General features: G+C 46.3%; 3 protein-coding genes across 8 annotated transcripts; 1 reads left to right on the top strand and 2 right to left on the bottom strand.

Annotated features, from left to right (window-relative positions):
- Positions 1-3: 3 nt before the first annotated feature.
- Positions 4-5,607, bottom strand: ap1s3b (adaptor related protein complex 1 subunit sigma 3b). Of its 4 annotated transcripts, none has more exons than XM_085929223.1 (6): positions 5,446-5,607; positions 3,559-3,737; positions 3,314-3,422; positions 2,430-2,567; positions 565-623; positions 4-395 (listed from the first exon to the last, which is right to left on the bottom strand). In XM_085929223.1, the coding sequence occupies exons 1-5, from the start codon at positions 5,446-5,448 to the stop codon at positions 579-581; spliced, it is 474 nt and encodes a 157-aa protein (XP_085785349.1). In that variant the 5' UTR covers positions 5,449-5,607; the 3' UTR covers positions 4-395; positions 565-578. The 4 variants fall into 4 exon arrangements, with proteins under 4 accessions (XP_085785349.1, XP_085785353.1, XP_085785351.1 ...); XM_085929227.1 differs by lacking the exon at positions 5,446-5,607 and adding an exon at positions 4,837-5,123 and having other exon boundaries at positions 3,559-3,714; XM_085929225.1 differs by lacking the exon at positions 5,446-5,607 and adding an exon at positions 4,837-5,097.
- A 503-nt stretch (positions 5,608-6,110) lies between these two features.
- On the top strand, positions 6,111-10,029 carry miga1 (mitoguardin 1). Its single transcript, XM_085929222.1, has 14 exons — positions 6,111-6,333; positions 6,507-6,651; positions 6,948-7,110; positions 7,235-7,444; positions 7,516-7,646; positions 7,760-7,886; positions 7,950-8,038; positions 8,219-8,328; positions 8,397-8,469; positions 8,540-8,626; positions 8,722-8,955; positions 9,024-9,077; positions 9,238-9,354; positions 9,428-10,029. Exons 2-14 carry the CDS (start codon positions 6,559-6,561, stop codon positions 9,566-9,568), a joined length of 1,629 nt encoding a protein of 542 aa, XP_085785348.1. The 5' UTR covers positions 6,111-6,333; positions 6,507-6,558; the 3' UTR covers positions 9,569-10,029.
- Positions 10,030-10,141: 112 nt separating this feature from the next.
- fubp1 (far upstream element (FUSE) binding protein 1) lies at positions 10,142-19,266 on the bottom strand. 3 transcript variants are annotated; one of them, XM_085929218.1, is made up of 20 exons: positions 19,110-19,266; positions 18,512-18,635; positions 17,772-17,807; positions 17,666-17,702; positions 17,448-17,494; positions 17,307-17,378; positions 17,174-17,231; positions 16,922-17,084; positions 16,736-16,834; positions 16,455-16,589; positions 16,273-16,375; positions 15,835-16,077; positions 15,612-15,772; positions 15,312-15,463; positions 15,156-15,232; positions 14,945-15,070; positions 14,611-14,685; positions 14,153-14,215; positions 13,333-13,502; positions 10,142-13,226 (listed from the first exon to the last, which is right to left on the bottom strand). In XM_085929218.1, the coding sequence occupies exons 1-20, from the start codon at positions 19,194-19,196 to the stop codon at positions 13,179-13,181; spliced, it is 2,076 nt and encodes a 691-aa protein (XP_085785344.1). In that variant the 5' UTR covers positions 19,197-19,266; the 3' UTR covers positions 10,142-13,178. The 3 variants fall into 3 exon arrangements, with proteins under 3 accessions (XP_085785344.1, XP_085785345.1, XP_085785346.1); XM_085929219.1 differs by having other exon boundaries at positions 18,545-18,635; XM_085929220.1 differs by lacking the exon at positions 14,611-14,685 and having other exon boundaries at positions 18,545-18,635.
- Positions 19,267-19,415: the final 149 nt, after the last annotated feature.

The raw sequence follows: 19,415 nt of genomic DNA, 5'->3' as shown, positions 1-19,415 counted from the left end.
ATGTTATCAAAATACACATTTAATTAGAAGGTCCAAATTGTTATCAAGAAAGATTTCATTTCCACACTAGCAAAAGGACGGTGCTGGCACAATTTGAGATGAGAGGGATTCAAAAGTTAATCAACATTTCATTTGGGAATGTGCTTTTTGCCTGGTCACTCAAATAGCTTTGATGAAATAGACTGAAATCATTCATTTTAAATGGCAAGACATTAATAGCGTTCACTCCAGCTATGAAATATTCCCACCCTTTTGCGGCGGTACAAAAAAAAACCAAAAAAAAAGGCTTGTAAGTAAGTAAGTAATTGTTATGCTTGCATATTAAGGTCCTGAGCTGACTTTGTCCCCTTTTTCCAGTGTCAAAATGCCGGCCTGCTCATATACTCCTCCATCGTCTAGAAAAGAAGAAAGCAGAAAAGCACACGGAGGATCAATCGCCTTCCAAATGTCTGGAGGCTTAATTGTGTGATAGATAGGGTGAAGAGGCACACGTTTACACATCACCTGGAATTAAGGTGCAGAGAACACCGACACACAGTCACTAACACAAGCGGAACGTCTAACCTGTCTGTCCATATTCAAGGTCCAAACAGCTCCACCTCATACCAATCATTGCTGCCATCCTGAAGCGATAATGATCACAATCAATGGGAGCCGGCTGACGGCTAAGGGCATCAATTCCAAGTTCAGGGGTTAGTCCGGCCCTTAGCGAGAAGCACGCGAAGAGAGAATGACGGGAAGCGTGGCTAAACCGACGCCGCCCGTGCCCCCTCCCGCGCCAAATCTGCCCGCTAACCAACACAGGCAGGCAGGCAGGCAGGCAGGCAGAGACAGAAGAGAGAGGGAGCAGAGCCACAGCGATGCACACTCAAGGGTGGAAAAACAGGCAGCGCACACAGCAAACATCCAGAAAATGAGCAAGTCTCAGCAGCACCACTGTTAATCAAAATGGACCATCACACTGACTACTGGCGACGCGAGCGAGCGAGCGAGCGAGGGAGCGCACCATCACACAACTACGCCGAAACGACAGCTTCCCGTGCTGCAGCGAGCTCAATGCAAAACCTAGTAAGGAAAGTTAGTGTTTGGTGGAGTAGTTTTTTGCTCTAACAATGTGCGTGTGGGCTTTATTAGATAAACCGGTTCCCCAAAATCAATCAATCTAATAGTTCAAGAAACCAACAAATACATATATTCATCATCTTTGCCTGTTTATTCTTTTCATTTGGACTCCAAGATTAACAGCTATTCTTTCTTGGAAGTTTTTCTTTCTTTCTTTCTCTCTTTCTTTCTTTCTTTCTTTCTTTCTTTCTGTATTCAAAATACAATGTTACGCCATTTATAGTTGAGGCGAAGAATAGAGGGGTGTAGCAGAAAATCAAGAAGAACTGCACAAATCCGTGGCAGCCTTTTTTTTTTTTTAGGATGATTATTTTTAAATGCAGACAATTCAACAATTTGTCACATTTTGTTACTTCAATGGAATAGTCACTTTCTGGTCACCTGGGGGCAGTATAATACAGAAAGAACTACAGCTATATAGGTCGTACATGGTAGAAGTGGTCATAATTGCTCAGCAAGCCGCAGTAACACTAGCCATTCTTCACAGAGGAAAAATGATGGTAAGAATCCGTCTACGTGCGGCTGTGTTCATACATCCATGAGGTCAAGTGTTACAACACTGCCACACCTGCGCCTTGTGTTAGCTGGCAGCCTTTGAAGCCTTGCGATTTAGAGCTATATAAATAAACTTGACTTGACTTGGCCTTCTGCTTTCAAAGGGAACTATGTTATAACAAAGACCTAATCTACCAAACACGTTGACCCAAGCATTTCATTTGACATTTATAAACCGTTGCCACCTGGAGAGAGGCCCGCAGACCAAAGCCGGGCACACACTGCGCAAAACAAACTCGTCCGTCGGTACATTTGCGTAGGCCGAACCTATTTGAAGCCGGTCCGCCGCAGATTCCGACATGTTGTTCTTGCAAGCCGCGACTGTGTGTGACCGGTGTTGCCTTCACCTGGCGCGTCTGTGGCAATGTTTACATGGACAGCGGTTTTCCATTTGTGGCCACTTTGGGGAAAGTGTTAGTTAGACGCTGCCATATAAGAACAAAAAACCCCAACACTGAGGACTTCCGTCGCAAGGCATCAGGTTACTGCTGTCCATGTAAATGCCTCTTATGTGCGTTTTAAACAGTGAGCAAAATGGTGTCGAGTCTTTTACAGAGAGAGAGAGAGAGAGAGAGAGAGAGAATCAAATCGGGTTCATTGAAAATCCCAGCGTCTCATTAGGTGGCCTTCGTGGCTGCTGACGTTAACGATGTGGCACGTTGCAAACAAGACGTTTGGTACTCGCGCCACGCCCGCATGGGTTGCGAGCCACTCGGTGGCGCTTTGTTCTGTTTTGTTCGGCGTCGTCTCACCTCCTGCAACATGTCCGAGGCTTCGATGGAGCGGTTCACAATCTGCTTGGAGGTTTCCTGGATTTCGCCTCCCATGAGGAACTCGTCCAAGATAAAATAGGCCTTCTCAAAGTTAAAGATTATGTCGAGCTCGCACACCTGGGAGGAGAGGCCGGGCATGATGTCAGATAATACAATCGGCATTGGAACTGCAAACACACACACACACATCTTAACACACCTTTTCATGCAAAATGTGCTTTTGATAATAAACAATTCGATTTTTTGGGGGGGGAATAATTGCCTACACTAATCCTTCAATATACTATGAATTGTACTATCTAATTTCATTGATTGGAATCTTGGCCCTTCAAAATTGATGGCTTTCAGTTGATTTGACGTGCAAAAAAAGACTCTCCTAACCTCTCAACAACCCAAACTAAACATCTCTACCCCAACATAAAAAGCTCACACCCCCCTACAACGCTTCTGTGACACCAGTTAATATTTAGACAGGGCCTGGCGCCACCTTGTGGCACATTAGATGATAGCGAGAGCACCAAAGTACAAAGACTAAGAAATTGCTGTACATCAAATATACAGTAATCAACTTCAATGGGAAATGTAACTCTTAAAACCAGAATCTGAGGTGATTAAAGACAGATTAAACAAGTGTTGTACTAAGTTCATTTTGTTTCACTTGTCACTGGTTCTTTTATCTCAAACAAGGTGATGAAGGCGGAAGTACACGGCGAAACATGTCAGGTAATGCAACCTAAAATACCTTGTTTGAGACAAAAGAACCAGTGAACAATTGTCCTTATTGTTAATAGAACTGTGTTGAACGTTCACACAACTACTGTTGCTTCAATATGAATTGAAGAAGGCCAAGAAAAAAAAAATACATTGCCAAAGTATCTGTCCAGCAGCTCGACGTAGCGATGAATAACCTCCAGAGCAAGCAGCTCATTCTCCTGGTGCTCGATGGCCAAACAGAAATACAAGCTTGCGTATCTAAAAGGGGGAAAGCGGGACAGAGTCGGTCGGGTGAGTAAGTCAGTCGGAGGGAGACTTGATCTACTCAGGGAGTGCATCTTTGAGAAGATGACAAAAGCTTTGTAAGAAAGAATGCAGAGCCCGACGCACGCACCTTTTGTAAATAATCTTCAGGTCTTTCCAGTGCAGGAAGTTACAGGTACGCGGTTGCCTCGCCAACACAGCTGTGGTCATGTCCCTGATGATCTTCTTCTTCTCACGATCAGACATGGGAGTGTACCATCTCTGCAAGCGCAACTTGCCCTGGCGACTGAAGAGGAGCAGGAAGCGCATCTGACAATGAGGACGCAAAGCGACGACAACAAGTCAGAGTGGCCAACCAATAGAGACGCGTCCTCTTTACCGGAGGACACCATTAACTCGAGCAATGTGTGTTCTGCGGCGCCACGGCTCATTAAAGAATAACTTGACTGTCCAAACAGACACCAAACTTTGACGAGAGCAACACCGCGGGCACAACGTGAATGATAAAGCAAAACGGAGGCGTTTCAGAACGTTATTTTTGCGCACACCATTTCCCCTGTTCATTTGAACATTATTTGTATTTGGTGATGTGTATGGGGATTCATTCATTCATCTGGATCTAAGCATGTTTCGGGATCATATATGAAGGTGTATTTACCATTAATAGTGATTTTTCTTGAGAGAGGGTATCAATTCCACGTGTTGTCATATCATTTGTGTCCTAAACACATGGCCACATGGCATGAAGTGCTATCGGCGTGTAGTATCAGAGCATTTGTATCAATTTGGACAATGTAACATCACCTCTTAAGCTATTGTGTTGTCTTTGAGAGCAGCATTTCATTTTCTGCCTTTGCCACATTGGACTTTTACCCAAGTATAGTTTTCGGACTATCTTGAACTGCAGTGCATCACAGTTGTTTTAACTATAGCTTTTACAATATTTAGCCACATTAGGTGGATAAAATATTGGCTATAGCTCAAGTACTATTCAATCTATTTTTACATTACTATTGTTTTATGACTAAAATGATTTTGCAACATCTGAGTTTCAATTTTAAACGTATGTCTCCTACGTCGGTAAGGAGTGGGGGGGGGGGGGAAGATCCGTTTCAACTGAGAGTCAAATGAAGGCGGAAATCAAGCCAGTGACCAAACCTGTTTTCCTGCAATACGGTTGGCGTGTCTATCTCAAGAGTCAATGTTCGTTGAACATACAAAAAGCCTCACTGAAAGTAGAAAGCAACTTGGGCGTGAATTTGAAAAAGATATAAATCAATCAGGAAATGCTCTTTTTTTCGGGGAGATGAAGTTGTTAGGCGCTTTCTGCAGCTAACAACCGGTCAGGTCAGCGCGACAACAGGTGCAAACAGGTGATGCAAATACTGCCTGCGTGGAGCTCACTTACCATGTTGCCGGCCGATTGATCGAGGCGTCCCACTAATGAAAAGATCTAAATGGAACCCTCATACGGGCTTACGATTTCCTTTTCAAGAGACATAAGCTTGTCATAGCCGTCCTATCTATCGTCCACCGTCGAGAGCCATAAGCGCGAGCAAAGTTACTAAGCTCCGCCCTTCTTCCGCGTTGTAAACACGCTGGTGCTGGCTGTCGCCGCACGGCATCCGGCCGGGTATCGGTTTCCGTCCCGCGCGCGCGCGCGCGCGCGCTCCCGCGGCAGGGGAGACGGATTGATTTTCACGGGGGTAGGTAGGTAACTAACTACTTTGGTACAACACCGACCCACCGCGCTATGCACGCAGCCAAAGAACAAGCGACGGGTACAAGACTTAATTCGCTTGAGACAGCTTCGTCTTGGCGATACCAACAAGTACACATGAATAAATAAATTCAAACCCACTGTCCCAAAGTCTCATTTTCAAGGGGGATCTAGCCAAAAAGGTGGACGATACCAATCACGTCACAACAATACATTTTCGCATCGAAGAAAACAGTACATCTAGAAGTAAACATGAAAGAACACCGGGAGAGAAATAGAATAGCATTAAATACCAACCATGTGCAAAATGCAAGAGAAAACCCAAAGGGCTTCATATAGACGCAACTGGAAATTCAATCATCTTTAGAACGTATCAAATACAGTTTGACAAGGAGAGAAACTTGTTCACTTATAAAAACACGTCATTCTCCCAATGGTTCATCTAAAAATCCTTTATCACTTTGAAATAGGACTATAATTTTGAAGAAAAAAAAAAAAAAACGACTTTGTTGTTGTGACGTAATGATGGCACATGTTATACAAGGATGATGTGTTACTATTCATTTTAAGCAAGGCCAGCTCTTATGTGAGGTTAATTCGTCCAAGAACTGCGAGAAAGTCTATATTGGAAACCATATTTTTGGTCCTCATGTATGAAAACATTCCCATTTAAATTAATCTAATTATTCCAAAAAAATGGCTGATTCTTTCGGTGCGATTGACGCACTAATAGCGCTTTTCCCTGTGACTTTCGGATGGCAAAAGCCAAGTAAAAATAAGAGTTTTATTACATCTGTACACGCAATAAATGTGAACAAATTGAGTCATAAAAGACACGCGCTTTTGGAATTACAATCCGCAGTTAAGGCTAATTTACCACCAATGTTGGAATGATGTAAGAGCTGAAAGATTTGTAAACCACCTTCACTTTGGACTTGCAATACCACGTTTAGCCGAGCAGGGGCGCTTTAAGTCCCCGAATAGATACATAAATTAGCGCTAGCTGCTGCTGCTGCTGCTGCTTCTGCTGACGACGTTAGCCGAGCAGGAGTCCTTTTTACTCGGCTCGACCTGTGGAGGTCATCCGATCGACCGGACGAACTCTTTTTTTTTTTTTTTTTTTTTCTTACCCCGCCAGCCCGCCTGGCGCTGCTGGAGGCGGAAAAGAAGAAATCGCATGCACAGGTAATCATAAGTCTCATTTTGTACCGTCCACCATGCACACTGACAAACAGTACAGAAAATAGATTCTTTCAAATAGGGAAAAACGTTTGTCTGATATGTAAGTCTATGAACAATATTATTGCAACTGTAATGGCTGTTGTGTAATGAGGTGTTATGTTCCGCTCGCCACGCAGTTCCGACAGCCGCACGAGCACCAGCCACCGGTGTCATGGCTAGAGCGGCGCAATGACGCAGTACTCCCAGCTTTCGGCCAAGGCCGCTGCCCTGCGTGTCATCCACCTGCCGCTGGCTGTGTGTGGCTCTGTGGGCCAGGTGCAGGTACACCAGGAAGTTGATTGATCCATTTTCTCTTTTTTTTTTTTTTTTTTATCCTAAAGCTTTTTCTTGCTCTGATATCACCGCAAACTCAAGGGCCACTTTTGGGTTAGCGGAACTTGCTGGAGTTCAGGGTAGGATTAGAGTTACACTTTGGTTTGTCTATTTATGGCTGCCAAATGTGTTTTTGTTTCTTTTCTGGTGTGTCACTTTCCTTCTACAAATCAAATTTGAATAGAAAGTCCATTTTAGATCTTAAATAGATGGAGACGTGACACTCGCCTGTGTGTGTTCATCAGGTGAGCACGGGCACCAAGAAGCTGTTTGCCGCTGCGGCCTTCGGCGCTGTCTCGCTGTTCTTCCTGGCCCGCCGCTTCCAAAGGAGACGAGGGCGCAAGAAGACCGGTTCGCCGCAATGGGATCAAGCCGGCGTCCAGTCGTTCATCTCAGCGCCGGAGGATGGTGAGGCAATATAGACCTGTCGAGAGTGTGGGGGGACTTATTGAACAGGACAAAGAGTCAAACACACGGATGCAGCATTTGGTTGAGTTCCACTTTGTTGCATAAAGAGACAATCTTCCCGCAGACAAGAGCAACGGTCAGAAGACGACAGTCTCCCTCAACCACAAGTCGGCTTTCTCGCTCGCAGCCCCCAGGGAGCGTTCTGAGAGTCTAGCGTCCAATGCGGACACATCCAGCAGCGGCACCTGCGCCTTGGAGTCCAGCTGCTGGGATAGACTAGGCCACGCCGACATCTGCGGTGTGGCGGCCACTCCCGAGAGCCTCTACCTCATGGGTAAGTGTTTTTGGATAGCACTTTGTTGTGACTTAGCGAGCCAGCGTGCCGTGCCCCCTGTCCTGTGGCAGGTATGGATTTGTTTGAAGAGGCGCTACGGCGGTGGGAAGAGGCGTTGACATTCAGGGGCAAGGAGGCGGATGACGACCTGATCTCAGTCAAGACTGGAGCGGCGGACGCCGTCGTCGAGGAGAATGCCGAAGTACGTGCGTCTACATTTGTCTTCCGTCCATCAACCTTTTTGCAGTGTTTCTTCTCATTTGGAGGTACAATTGTGCAGTCCTTTTTTTTTTTTTTTTCCCTCCCTGGCTGCAGCATGTTATGGGTGCAGAGTTTATCCACAGGCTGAAGTCAATGCTGCGGAAGGCTTACCGACTACAGGGCGAGTTGGAGGGTATGCTGGGGGGCACGTCAGAGGCTTGGTCCAACGCCAGCAGCCGCGGTTAGTCATTCCAAACTATTAACTGTGGGGATGAGCGTGTTAACATTTTGTCTCGTCTGTCAGGCATTTTGTCTCGAGAGGAGCAGGAGGACGTCTGTCCGAGAGACAGCATGAGCATGGCCTCCACCGACTCTTTTGTGTCCGCAGTCGAGGTGAGGAAAATTCCAGGCACCTCCGTGACATTTCACGCGGCGGCAAGGCGAGGCGCTCGCTCGCTCGTTTTGGTGGCTCTTGTCAAAGAAACAGAATGAGCGGCATCCAGCATTTAACAGCCTTATTTAACATCACACTCCTATCGTGAAAAATTCCGTCTCAGTCGCACACATTTGTAGTTGTCAGAGCGCAGAGAGCTGAGGAGCTTCTACACGCTGACTCATCATCCCTTCTACGAGGAGGCCTTAGAGATGGCGGAGGAGGGCAAGATCTCCTGCAGGGTGCTACGGTAAACAAACGCGTCCGACGCAGGAACAGGTCGAGATGCTGAAACCGGTTTGGCTCCACATCGGTCAGGACGGAGCTGTTGGAGTGCCTCGGCGACGTGGATTTCCTCGCCAAGTTGCACTGCGTGCGGCAGGCGTGTCAGGTAGGTGGCGCCGATCCATCTGTCGAGTAAGCCGCAAGGGTGAGGTTCCGATTATTCTTTTTGTCTACAGCTCATTCTGCGTGAAAGAACCACTCGGTTGTTTCTGGCCGATGCCGGGAAGAAGATTTTGTCGTCCATCATCGTCAAAGCGCAGAAGGTACAAGAACCGCAGCGATAGTGACGGACAGACCTCTCAAGTGCTTGTCCGTGAGCAATCTGCAGCGGTTTATTTGGCCACGCCGTGGATTTCAGAGCCCAAAGAGGTTTGAGGAAGTGTTTGAGGAGATGATGTGCTTCTTGGAGCAAGCGGAGCACTGGGACGACACGGCAGTAGAATTGGCCACACGGGGCGTTAAGCACCTCAACTTCTATGACGTGGTGCTAGACTTCATCCTGATGGACTCCTTCGAGGACCTGGAGAACCCGCCCGCCTCCATCCAGAACGTCGTCAACAACCGCTGGCTCAACAGCTCCTTCAAGGAGACGGTGCGGGCAGAAGAGAAATGGCAGACCGCTGCAAGTTGTGACTCCGTTTCTTTTGGTCTTGTTTTTAGGCAGTGGCGTCAAGCTGCTGGTCGGTACTGAAGCAGAAGAGGCAGCATATGAAGGTCTGCGCATGTTCTCGCCGCTTTCCACCAGCACATGTAGTCGGTTTTTGGAGCGCATTCTCAAACCTAGGGATTGGCCAGCTTTAGTTGGCGTTGGACATTGTATGCGACTCCAGCTGCTAGTCGAGCCATACTTTTTGCTTTTCTTTGGCTAACACAGGTTCCAGATGGCTTTATTGCCCGCTTCTACACACTGTGTGAGCAGATCAGTCCCGTGTTGGCGTGGGGCTTCTTGGGCCCTAAAAGCCCCCTGCACGACTTTTGCTGCTTCTTCAAGGTAAGTCTCGGTGTTTGTTGAAAACCTGGCACACTTGAGTCCATTTGCCTCATAATGGATTGTTGTGGTTTAGGATCAGGTGGTGCACTTCCTCAAGGACGTGTTTGACCTGGATAAGGTTCGCTACTCGAGCGCCGACAGCCTGGCCGAGGACATGTTGCACCTACTCCACCGTCGCTCCCAACTGCTGCTGGCTTACCTGGGCACAGACTGACTCGCTGCGGCCCGACAGCTGCCTCCTGCCTCCCTTGGCTTCGCGGAGGCTCGCATGCTGTGAGCGGTTGCTGTAGGCCCAACAGCTGCCTCCCACCTCCCGCCTCCCTTGGCTTCACGGAGGCTCGCATGCTGTGAGCGGTTGCTGTATTTTGCCCATCATGTCATCTGTACTGGAGGCTTTACACTAAGTCAAATGGAGTAGAAACAAGTCTTTTATGATATGCATGTTGAGTGAAATATTTGTTTTAATAGACACACACACACACACACACATACCTTTTGTCTATTTTTAAAGGCTGGAATTCCTTGTATTCAACTTGAGATATTCATCGTATTGACTTAAAGGCATTATGATCTGCGGTAGTCATCAAATATCCACCAGCTGTCCTTTCTGGTCAAATGTGTTACTTCATGCGCCGGAGATTCGAATCAAAATAAAAGGTCCTGACTAACATCGAGTGACATTAGTGATTTGTTGACAAATATTCTGGAACCTACGTAGTCTTTGCTTCAAAGTTACAAGCGAATTCATGCTAATAAGTCATTTGATCTCATGAGCCAGTTCATAAGATTTGTTTGTGACACCTTTTTATTATGATCAATGAACATCACAGTACAAGTGAGCATATAGTACAGCACATTTACCTCTAAGAAGGCTTCCTCCTGGCTAAATAACTTGTCCCCCACCCGGCCACCCATCCCCTTAAAAAGACAGAGCCTTAGTGGGACATTTCAATGACACGACATGTTCAAAGTTCACTTCCTGTCCTCATCCAACTTTCTAACGCATTCATTGCAACAACCATGACGACTTTGTATAAATGACAACCATCAGACGACTAAAAACAAATCACTTTGGCGGCATTCAAAACAGTCAACCCGAACAGAAAACATGCCTAGCTTGCACTTTTTGCAGTCCACAAATATGACATGACGTTTTTTTCTTTTTTAAATTGGGTCTTTTTTTTTTTTTACCTTAAGCGCTGGAGCTCTTGCCCGGCCGGCCTACGCTCGGCAGAAACTACCACAGGCTCTGATTCTAGCGCCTAAGCTTGCAGCATCCTCCAACACTGTGAGCGAGAAGTGAAGGCGTTTCAATGAGTACGTCAGCACTGCGCTTTCCACAGAATACACACCACCAGAGAACATTGGTCAGCATTTTTTTTCTTCTTCAGAAAATTGCCCTAACCTTGTGCAGCAGCTCTACGAGAATTCAGGAAAAATATGTAAAGGCCTATCATAATATGCATAGACGCAATATTTCCTCATAAGCAACAACTTTGTACTTTTGAATCCACAGTCATACGAGTGAGTCGATTTTCAGTTAAGCATGAATTCATGGACAGGGTCAGTCAGCATTACTTTGCATGGATGGAAACGTGGTCAAATTGACAAACAAGACAGTGGAACCTCCAAAGCCAAACTAATTGGCGTCGGTTCACTTACGAGTCATTCTCCAAATGACAGACACAGTTGACAAGTCATTGAGCTCCAGCATCAAACAGTTTTAACCCTCCTGTTAAATTCCTCTCTCAGGAAATGGGCTGCTGTCACTTTCTTGCAGGGGGGGGGGGGGGGTCATTGGTCAGGAACAGAACTAACATCCTAATCTATTCTAAATTATTGGCATACTTGAAAGCAAAAAACATTGCCTAACTTTTCCGTTGTATTTCTTTCAGCTGTTGAATGGAGCCAATTAGACCTGGTTGAATTAAAATCGTCAAACTACAGAAACGGGCATTGAATACAATTATAGAAACAATCTAAACATGTCAACTGAAAATACGGCCCGCCGGTGCCTTTCGACTTCCCACACCAACGCAAAGGCAGAGAAGAAGAGTTGTGACATTTGCACTCTCTCACAGACTGTTTGCTTTTAAGGTATGACATTTTGCAGCCTAACCACATTCGTCTGTAAAATAATAAATCTTTGGGGGTTCCACTGTATTTCACTATTAGTTCCTTAGGCTTTGCTTACCTGAGTTACTGCAGCAGAACCTAAGGTGTAAGGTCTGGGGGGGAACACTGCAAAGATCAGATATACGTGTGTATATATATATATTGCACTATATATTTGCAGTCAATACGATTTCTCCTTTCTGATCTGGTCACGTCAAATCCAAAACTTTTTCACACAGTGCTCAGTTAAATCAATGGCTCGATATTCATGTGACAAGTCCACAATTCAGTACGACATGCTCAAATATGACATTTGCAACACGACAGAAGGCTAAATGAGAACATGCTACGCTGTACATTTTGATCAGTGGCCGTGAGAGAAGGGCGGGCATTTCAAAAGAACAAGTCGACGACCGACAACCGAGCAAAAGTATCCAATGGTGAATCAACAGCACTAACGTGTTTGACGCAGAAAGTGCTAGAAAATGTATTCAACAGTCAAGCGTCTACGCCTGGCTTCACAACAGTGCATACTTACCCAAAGACAAAAGGGAGGGCAAAATGGGACAAAAAATATCATCCATCATTTGCAAGCATTATTAGGCTGTCAGCTTGGGTACTTACAGGATAGGAGGGCTCAACTTGGATGTGGACTGCGTTAGCCGCCCCATGCCCGAGCCAACAGAGCTCAAAGCTCGTAATGGAAAAGACACTAATAGCAGTGACAAGAGCAAACAAAAAAATTGACTTTTTTTTGCATTGCTTTGGTCATTTTGTACATGGGTGGGCAGGACGGAAAAAAATGGCATCATACAATTTACCTGACTGTCCTGGAAGAAAAATAAGGGAACACTAATAAAAAAATAGGCAACATTTCTTTGCAATCACTTTCCGAGAGGGGATTAAAAAAAAAAAAAAAAAACTTGGCTTACCACTTTTCTACACTCGCCTGTGGAGGAGGAAGGGTCTACACGTCAAGGCATAAAAACAATCACATGGGCATACTAGCTCGACAACTTCAAACAACAACAACAATGCGCACAAGTCGTCTGGCTCAAGTCATCAAGAAAGAAAGCATGGCAGCAAACGTGTCAAATCAACAAGTGTCAAATCAACAAGCGTCTTGTAGACAGTTGGAGAGAAACAGGAGGTCATCGCTTTGTGTCAACCCACAGGTGGCTCGCTAGTTAGTAGCTAACGTGACATTCGGCCGGCCCTCTTCTCCTCACTAGGTGAGCCCCAACTTACCAACACAGGAGGTTTCAGTTTGTTTTATTGCAAAAAACACAACAGGCAAGAAGCATTGCTTTTCCTTTTAAAACCGAGATGATTTACATGGTAAGGTCTACAGTTCAAACATGACTTCTAACCACATTTAATGTAGAGATACAGGGCTGGAATGAGTTGAGTAGCCTCACTAAAAACAAAACATTTACAAGAAAAACACAAGTGTGTATATAAATGGAGGAGAGAGGATGTGCTCGTCAGGTCATTTGACATCTACGTGAAACACCAAGGAAATTTAAGATCTTCACCGAGGCGTCTGCATCCAAACATTTAACAAAGGATTTTGTGTTCAACAATGAAGCATTTACGTTATGTCCACTTCGCATTACTGGCCCTGTGCAGGAGAAATACATAGAAGATACAATGCATGTTAACAGCAGGGAAAAAATACTGCAGACATCCTGTGCAGGGAGGAAGGTTTATTAGGTTAGAACGCTGCTGCTGCTGCTCACACCGGAACCCTGTAAAGCCTGTGGGAGCAAGGGGAGGTTAGAAATCCCTACTGGACTATTCCGTGCACACAGTTCTTCAAAAGGGGGAGATTTGGGGGGAGGGGGGGGGGGGGGGGGATTGTACCTGAGGGGCTTGTGGTGCCGCTCCCATGGTCTGTGGGTTCCCCGTGCCGTAGTAAGCTGCCTGCTGCCGGTAGTACTCGGCCCAAGCGGCGCTATAGTCCGGCTGCCCGCCGGGCTGGGTGGCGGGGGCCGCGGCGGCCGCTGGTGCGGCCGCCTGAGGGGCCGCTTGACCTGGAAGAAGCATGGGAGATTTGAGGCACAACTAAACAAAAGGGCACTACGGTTGTAAATTAAAACACAAAAAAAGAAGAACTTTGTGACTTCATTTGGAACTCAATTTATGATGAAACGGTCCAAATGTACATGACTTAACTTTGTTTTTTGACAAAATCAAAACTTTTGGCCAATTCTTTTTCATAAAAAATAAAGTATGAAACTTTCATTAATTAAAAAAAATGTTACACGCTACAGATAGGTGATAACATTTGACTGGCCCACATAAAAGGTACCCAGGCGAAATTCTGTCAACAATCGCTTATACAGTCGTATCTGGGAACAACGTTTGTGCGGCCACAGCGATATTACAAGAAAAGTAGGTCTAAGTGGAACTAGTCTCGAAGGAACTTAGAAATCACAGTGATTGTAATTCACCTTTAAATGAATAAGATACTTGGTCGACTGAATAAATGGTTACGTCTAGCGTAGTCATGCTTTATTTGTAAAAAGGGGAACGAACCCGCCACCCATGTCTCTGAGTGGGGGTCAGAAACCTTTTGCTTTTGTCTTGGGAGGCTGTGGAACAACATCTCTACTGCAGAGTGCTGCGTGAGGAGAACAGCCACCCAACATACAGGTCGGGGGGGGGGGGGGGTTGCACTCACCTTGTTTCTTATAATACTCCTCCCAGGCTTTAGTGTAGTCCTGAGGTTGTTGACTTTGTTGACCTGTGGAAAGAACACGACGTTTGTCAGTGTGGGGCGCAGTTGCCTATCAGCAGCAGGACTCAAGCAACATCCCACACGTAAAAACAGTTTGTCAAGCAATAATACAATCATAGCACGTCCAAAACAACAAATATATCTTGGAAACAAAAGACTGCTCTAAGGGCATGAAAGGGTGCTTCAGTCCAGGAGACATTGAGAATGGTGCAGTCTAAACAGCACAGGCTGCTCAAGGTCAAACTGAGCGGAGGTGCGATCAAAAAAATACACTCCACGAGGGGCTGAAATACTGACATGTCCAGACCTGGTGTTCAAAAAAGGCGTATTATTGACAGCCCAGTTGCTGTTTAGACTGACGTATGTTCAAATAGGTGTACACTGAGACTACGTTTATATACCCATTTTCTTGTAATAATCCTCCCAGGCCTTGGTGTAATCTGCCTGTCCACTCTGACCTGCAGCCTGTGGGTCACCTGTTAAAAAAAACGGTACTTGTAATTCGTCAATCATTCCGAGCAGGACTTCCTCCTCCGCGGGGCTGTCAACCTAAAGATGTTGGAGGACTCTATCCTGTCCTTGATATTCCAAAAAAAAAAAAAAAAAAAAAAAGGGGGGGTGGGGGGATACGGGGGGGGAGGGAACTTGTCTCCTGTCTACCAAAACCAACTAAAGACTAATGACGTGAACCTAGTCACTCCACTTTCAAGCTGACGCCGCAGGGGAGAACATTACCTTGACCGTTGGACTGAGTGGTGCCTGGCGCACCACTGGACGGCGTCATGGGAGCCTGAGGTTGCTGGCCATACTGAGCATAGTACGCTGCCCACGCTGCGGCATTAGCATCTGCAGCTGCTTTGTCTGAACCCATAGTGGGGAAAAAAAACAAAATACTTTTAGATTGGATTGATCATCATAAAAGCCCATGTTGCCACCAGGTTCTTACTTGGATCAGGCTGTCCTTGCTGCCAGTGTGGGTAGCCGTTGCCCCACCCCTGAGGCTGGTATGGTGCTGGGGGACCACTAGTCAAAGACAAAAATAAGAGATTTTAACAAAACGGTTGCACTTCAAAGCTTGCATCAAAACAAGTTGTGAACTTACTGTGGTCCCGGGGGTCCTTGATTGTACGGCCCAGGGTTGTACGGCCCCATGGGGGCACCGGGGGGTCCCGGGGGTCCCGGAGGACCATGTGGGCCCGGACCTCCATGTGGACCAGGGGGCCCGTGTGGGCCACCCATTGGTGTGACGGGTCCCTGAAACGTAAGGAATATACCATTCCTGCACAATCTCTCAACAGTTGCCATTGGGGACCAAATCCATCCACCAAATGTTTTAAGTCTTGCAAGTGAGATTGGTCTTGGGTCTGTGGAGGGAAAACCTAACTTCCCATTCCTTACTCACCCCTATCTTCTCCTCTACCAGCTGCCTGGCATAGTCAATCTGCTGGGGCGATCCCCTGACAGTGAACATCTTAACATTGGGGTCAGAAGGAGGAGGAGGATTCCTCTGCAGCTCAATCCTGGCCCCTGACTGTTGGCTGATTCCTTTGATAGTCTCACCACCTGGAAGACAATTTATCGATGATTTGGGTCCAATCAGAGTGCTCCAGGGTGGGTGATCTCACCTTTTCCGATGATTAAGCCAGTCTTCATGGTCGGGACGGTGAAGCTGAACTCCTGGAGCCCACCCGGAGGTCCCATGTTCCAATTCCCCTGCCCGCGTCCTCGGCCTCGTCCGCCGCCGCCGTGACCCGGAGGCCCGCCGGCCTGGACGCTCCTCAGCAAGTCTGAGATGATCTCTGCTGCATGCTGCGCTTGCTCAGGAGGACCCATGATCTGTGCTATCCTGTCTGGTGCGCTACCATCATCTAGAATGCAAGAGCAGGGAGATTAGAAACGATACTTTCATTTCACTCATTTTCTCTTCATGTCATCCTTAGGTCTCAGAAAAATGGGTTTGGGTTATCCATCAGCTTGTCAGCGTGGTGCACGGGATGTAATCATTGACCAACATTACTAAAAAGGCATTCGAGGCAGTGGTTGTGGCGGTGGTGTTAACCAACCTGGTTTAAACTGGATCCTAACCCCCGTGTCGCTCTGAATCTTTTTGATCATCTCTCCGCTTCTACCGATCACAATTCCAACTGCAAACCGGGGAACCGGAACCTCGAGAAGGAAAGCGCACTACGGTGAGGTCACCGCTTGCTTGAAAAATCCTGTCCTTTTAGTGAAAGGCTTGACTTACATCTAATGTCTCACCGCCGTTGCCGCCGCCGCCGCCGCCGCCACCGCCGCCGCCTCCGATTCTGGAGCCGTACTCGCCCCTTTGCTCTCTGAAGCCCTGATCTCTGATCAACTCCATCACCATCTCTTTGGCTTGCTGTAGAATGTGAATTTTATTCAAAGGACTTGGACAATTTGAAATCAAACAATGGCTAGATGTTGGATTTGATCGGCAACTAATTTCGAGACCTCTATTCTCGAGCCAGATAACACACACGCAAAAAAAAAAAAACTATAACCTACCTGAACTTTAAAGGGTTCTCCTGAAATACGTAGAGGTTTGTCGGCGCCTGTGTTTTGGGGGCCGTCTTGAATCATGACCATCTTTACTCCGGCTCTTTCCTGCACCGCAACAATCAAGCAATCAAGAAGTCAGCTTGCGATGCATGTGAACTTTAGCTCGATCAGACAGTCAGAGCGCTTGCTCACCTGTAGACTCTTGATGGTCTCGCCTCCCTTGCCAATGACTAGGCCGGCTTTAGAGGCAGGGACCATAATCTCCTGAACCGTCATGCCCGGACCGTCGCTGTGGTGGAACGCCGGGGACGGCCGTCCCTTCTCAACGATCTCTGTGAGCAGCCTCTTTGCCGTCCTATTGGGAAGAAGACAACCAGGTCGCACGTTATTGCTGATGACATAATAAACAAAACAATGTGATCTTTGCGGAAGAAAAGTACTTACTGAATGGCGTCTGGTCCTCCCGTCAACGTCACCGACCTATCGGGCAAGCCTCCGCTGTCTGGAGGATAGAAAGCTCAATTCAACGCTGCAAGCAATAACACGACCGCGTCTTCTGACTCAAAACTTAACTCACCAGGGGCAATCTGTATTTTGCATCCCGATTCCTGCTGCAGACGTGAGATTTGTTCGCCACCTCGGCCGATGACTGCACAAAAGGACAAAGCCTCAGTGTATTTCACTGCAGGAGTAGATTTTCACAGGCAAGTGAACTTACTGAATCCAACCATTCCGTCGGGAACCTTGAATTCCTCCGATATTGATCTGAAGGTGGTGAGGGAATAGCACAATGCAATGGTTTAATGTCATTCGATTCAGTGCTCCAAATACTTTAGAAACAGAACATTCTACAGATACCCCATCAATAAATCATATCTATATATCTATATCTATGAAAAATAAAACCTGTTATTTCTCTCTGCTAACTAAGCTCACCTCGGGGGGCCGCCCATTGCTGCCATAGCAGAAAAGGCTGAAAAATAACAAATAGTGATGAGCTACAACCAGAATACAAACACACTTGCATGTGCAGATGACTCACCATCATTGGTTGCCACCTTCTTCGTCTCTGGTTGGTCTGTGGCGATGTGATAAAACAATCATTACAATTGTCTCAAGCTTATCTTTCACTCTAACTTACTGGAAATGACTGGACAGCACTGAGCAGATGAGATTTTCAGGGCAAATACAACTTTAAAATCTTCTGTGAACTTGAACTCAAATAACATAGGAAACGCAATTGATAAAAATTTAACACCACTGCCCTTTAAGAATTCATTCAACATTATGGAGTCAGGAACTATCAAATGACATTACCCAGGATGCACACGGCTAATCAGACCATTTTTAATCAATTTCTAATCCAGCTAACCATGACTATTTATTACAAACACTGAAGGGGTCCGTCCATATGTGTGAGCTGGAGTACTGGTCTCACATTTGAAAAATGGGTTGAAAGGTTAAAATTCTATGTATTGTATACTTTCCTTGGTTACATTCAACATTTCCTCTGACATTCATTTGATTTGTAGACACCCCCCCCCCCCCCCCCAAAAAAAAAAAAACACATTGCTGCCATGGCTGTTGTGGAAAATTCTAAATTACATTACTGTTAAGTACACCAAACATACCTTTACGTAGCAAATCATGCATTGGGATTAATGAGTGAAATTTGACCGAGTTAAAAACACATATGCTTGGTTAGTTCAGTTAAAAGCAAAAACATACACCAAGCAAGCAATGAATCACTAAAGTGGGATGGAATCGATTTAAGTCACTGACCGATATTCAGGTTAGGCATGGGAAAATACCCACCAGCGTCCTCCAGGGGCCTTTTCTGGCCTCCGTAGTTGAAATCGCTCGTCGGAGGGGCTGCAACGCCATCATTACTAATTTTCGCTGCGATCTGAAAGACATATATTGTGTTTTGTTTTCAAAAAAAAAAAAGAACAGAAATAAATGTCACGAGTGTTCCTCCTGGAACTTCGCTTTTATATCTCGAAGGGCGCGCACGCGCGCGGCCTTTAGCTTGACTCGCCTCCGGAAGTGTGGACCAACAAAGGAATGCTTTTTAAGCCCGTGTTAGCACGTTTTGACTTTCTTTTACACGAATATTTGCACATATCCATCTTTCCTACGTACTTACGAAGCCACATATGGACAACAAATTCAGTGGTGTGACAGCAATTTCTCATTTTCGGTAACCGCCAGCCATTGTGGCGTCATGTTAGCATAAGTCATCTCGCGTTAGCGTAGCTCGATGATAGGCCAGGCCAGAAGGAGCGCGAGAGAAAGGCGAAAGAAGTACCACAATACCTGACACTCCTGAAGCGAAAGCAACACTATGCTCAAGTAGAAAGAACGCCGGGCTTTTTCTCACCTGACGTGCTCGCTGAAGAGCGTCTTTATAAGCGTCATTCATTCCGCCGCCGCTGGATGGGGGAGCCACGCTGCTGTAGTCCGACATATCTTAGGCAGGCTATGTCTCTTTTCCTCGACGCGACAAGATGGCGGGTTGCATACGCGGGAGGGCACCGAAAAGCATCTCGGGAAAACGAGCTTGTCTCGCGATAATTGGCGCGCGCGAGCTTGTCACGCGGCTGGACGGACGGATGGATGGACACAGTGAAAGACGGACATTTACATTCTTTTATATGACCTTACATTACAGATACTGAACACACAT

The sequence above is a fragment of the Syngnathus leptorhynchus genome, chromosome 14, assembly GCF_054491065.1.
Source record: "Syngnathus leptorhynchus isolate UIUO chromosome 14, UIUO_Slep, whole genome shotgun sequence".
Taxonomy (NCBI): Eukaryota; Metazoa; Chordata; class Actinopteri; order Syngnathiformes; family Syngnathidae; genus Syngnathus; species Syngnathus leptorhynchus.
This window is presented reverse-complemented; position numbering and strand designations above follow the sequence as displayed.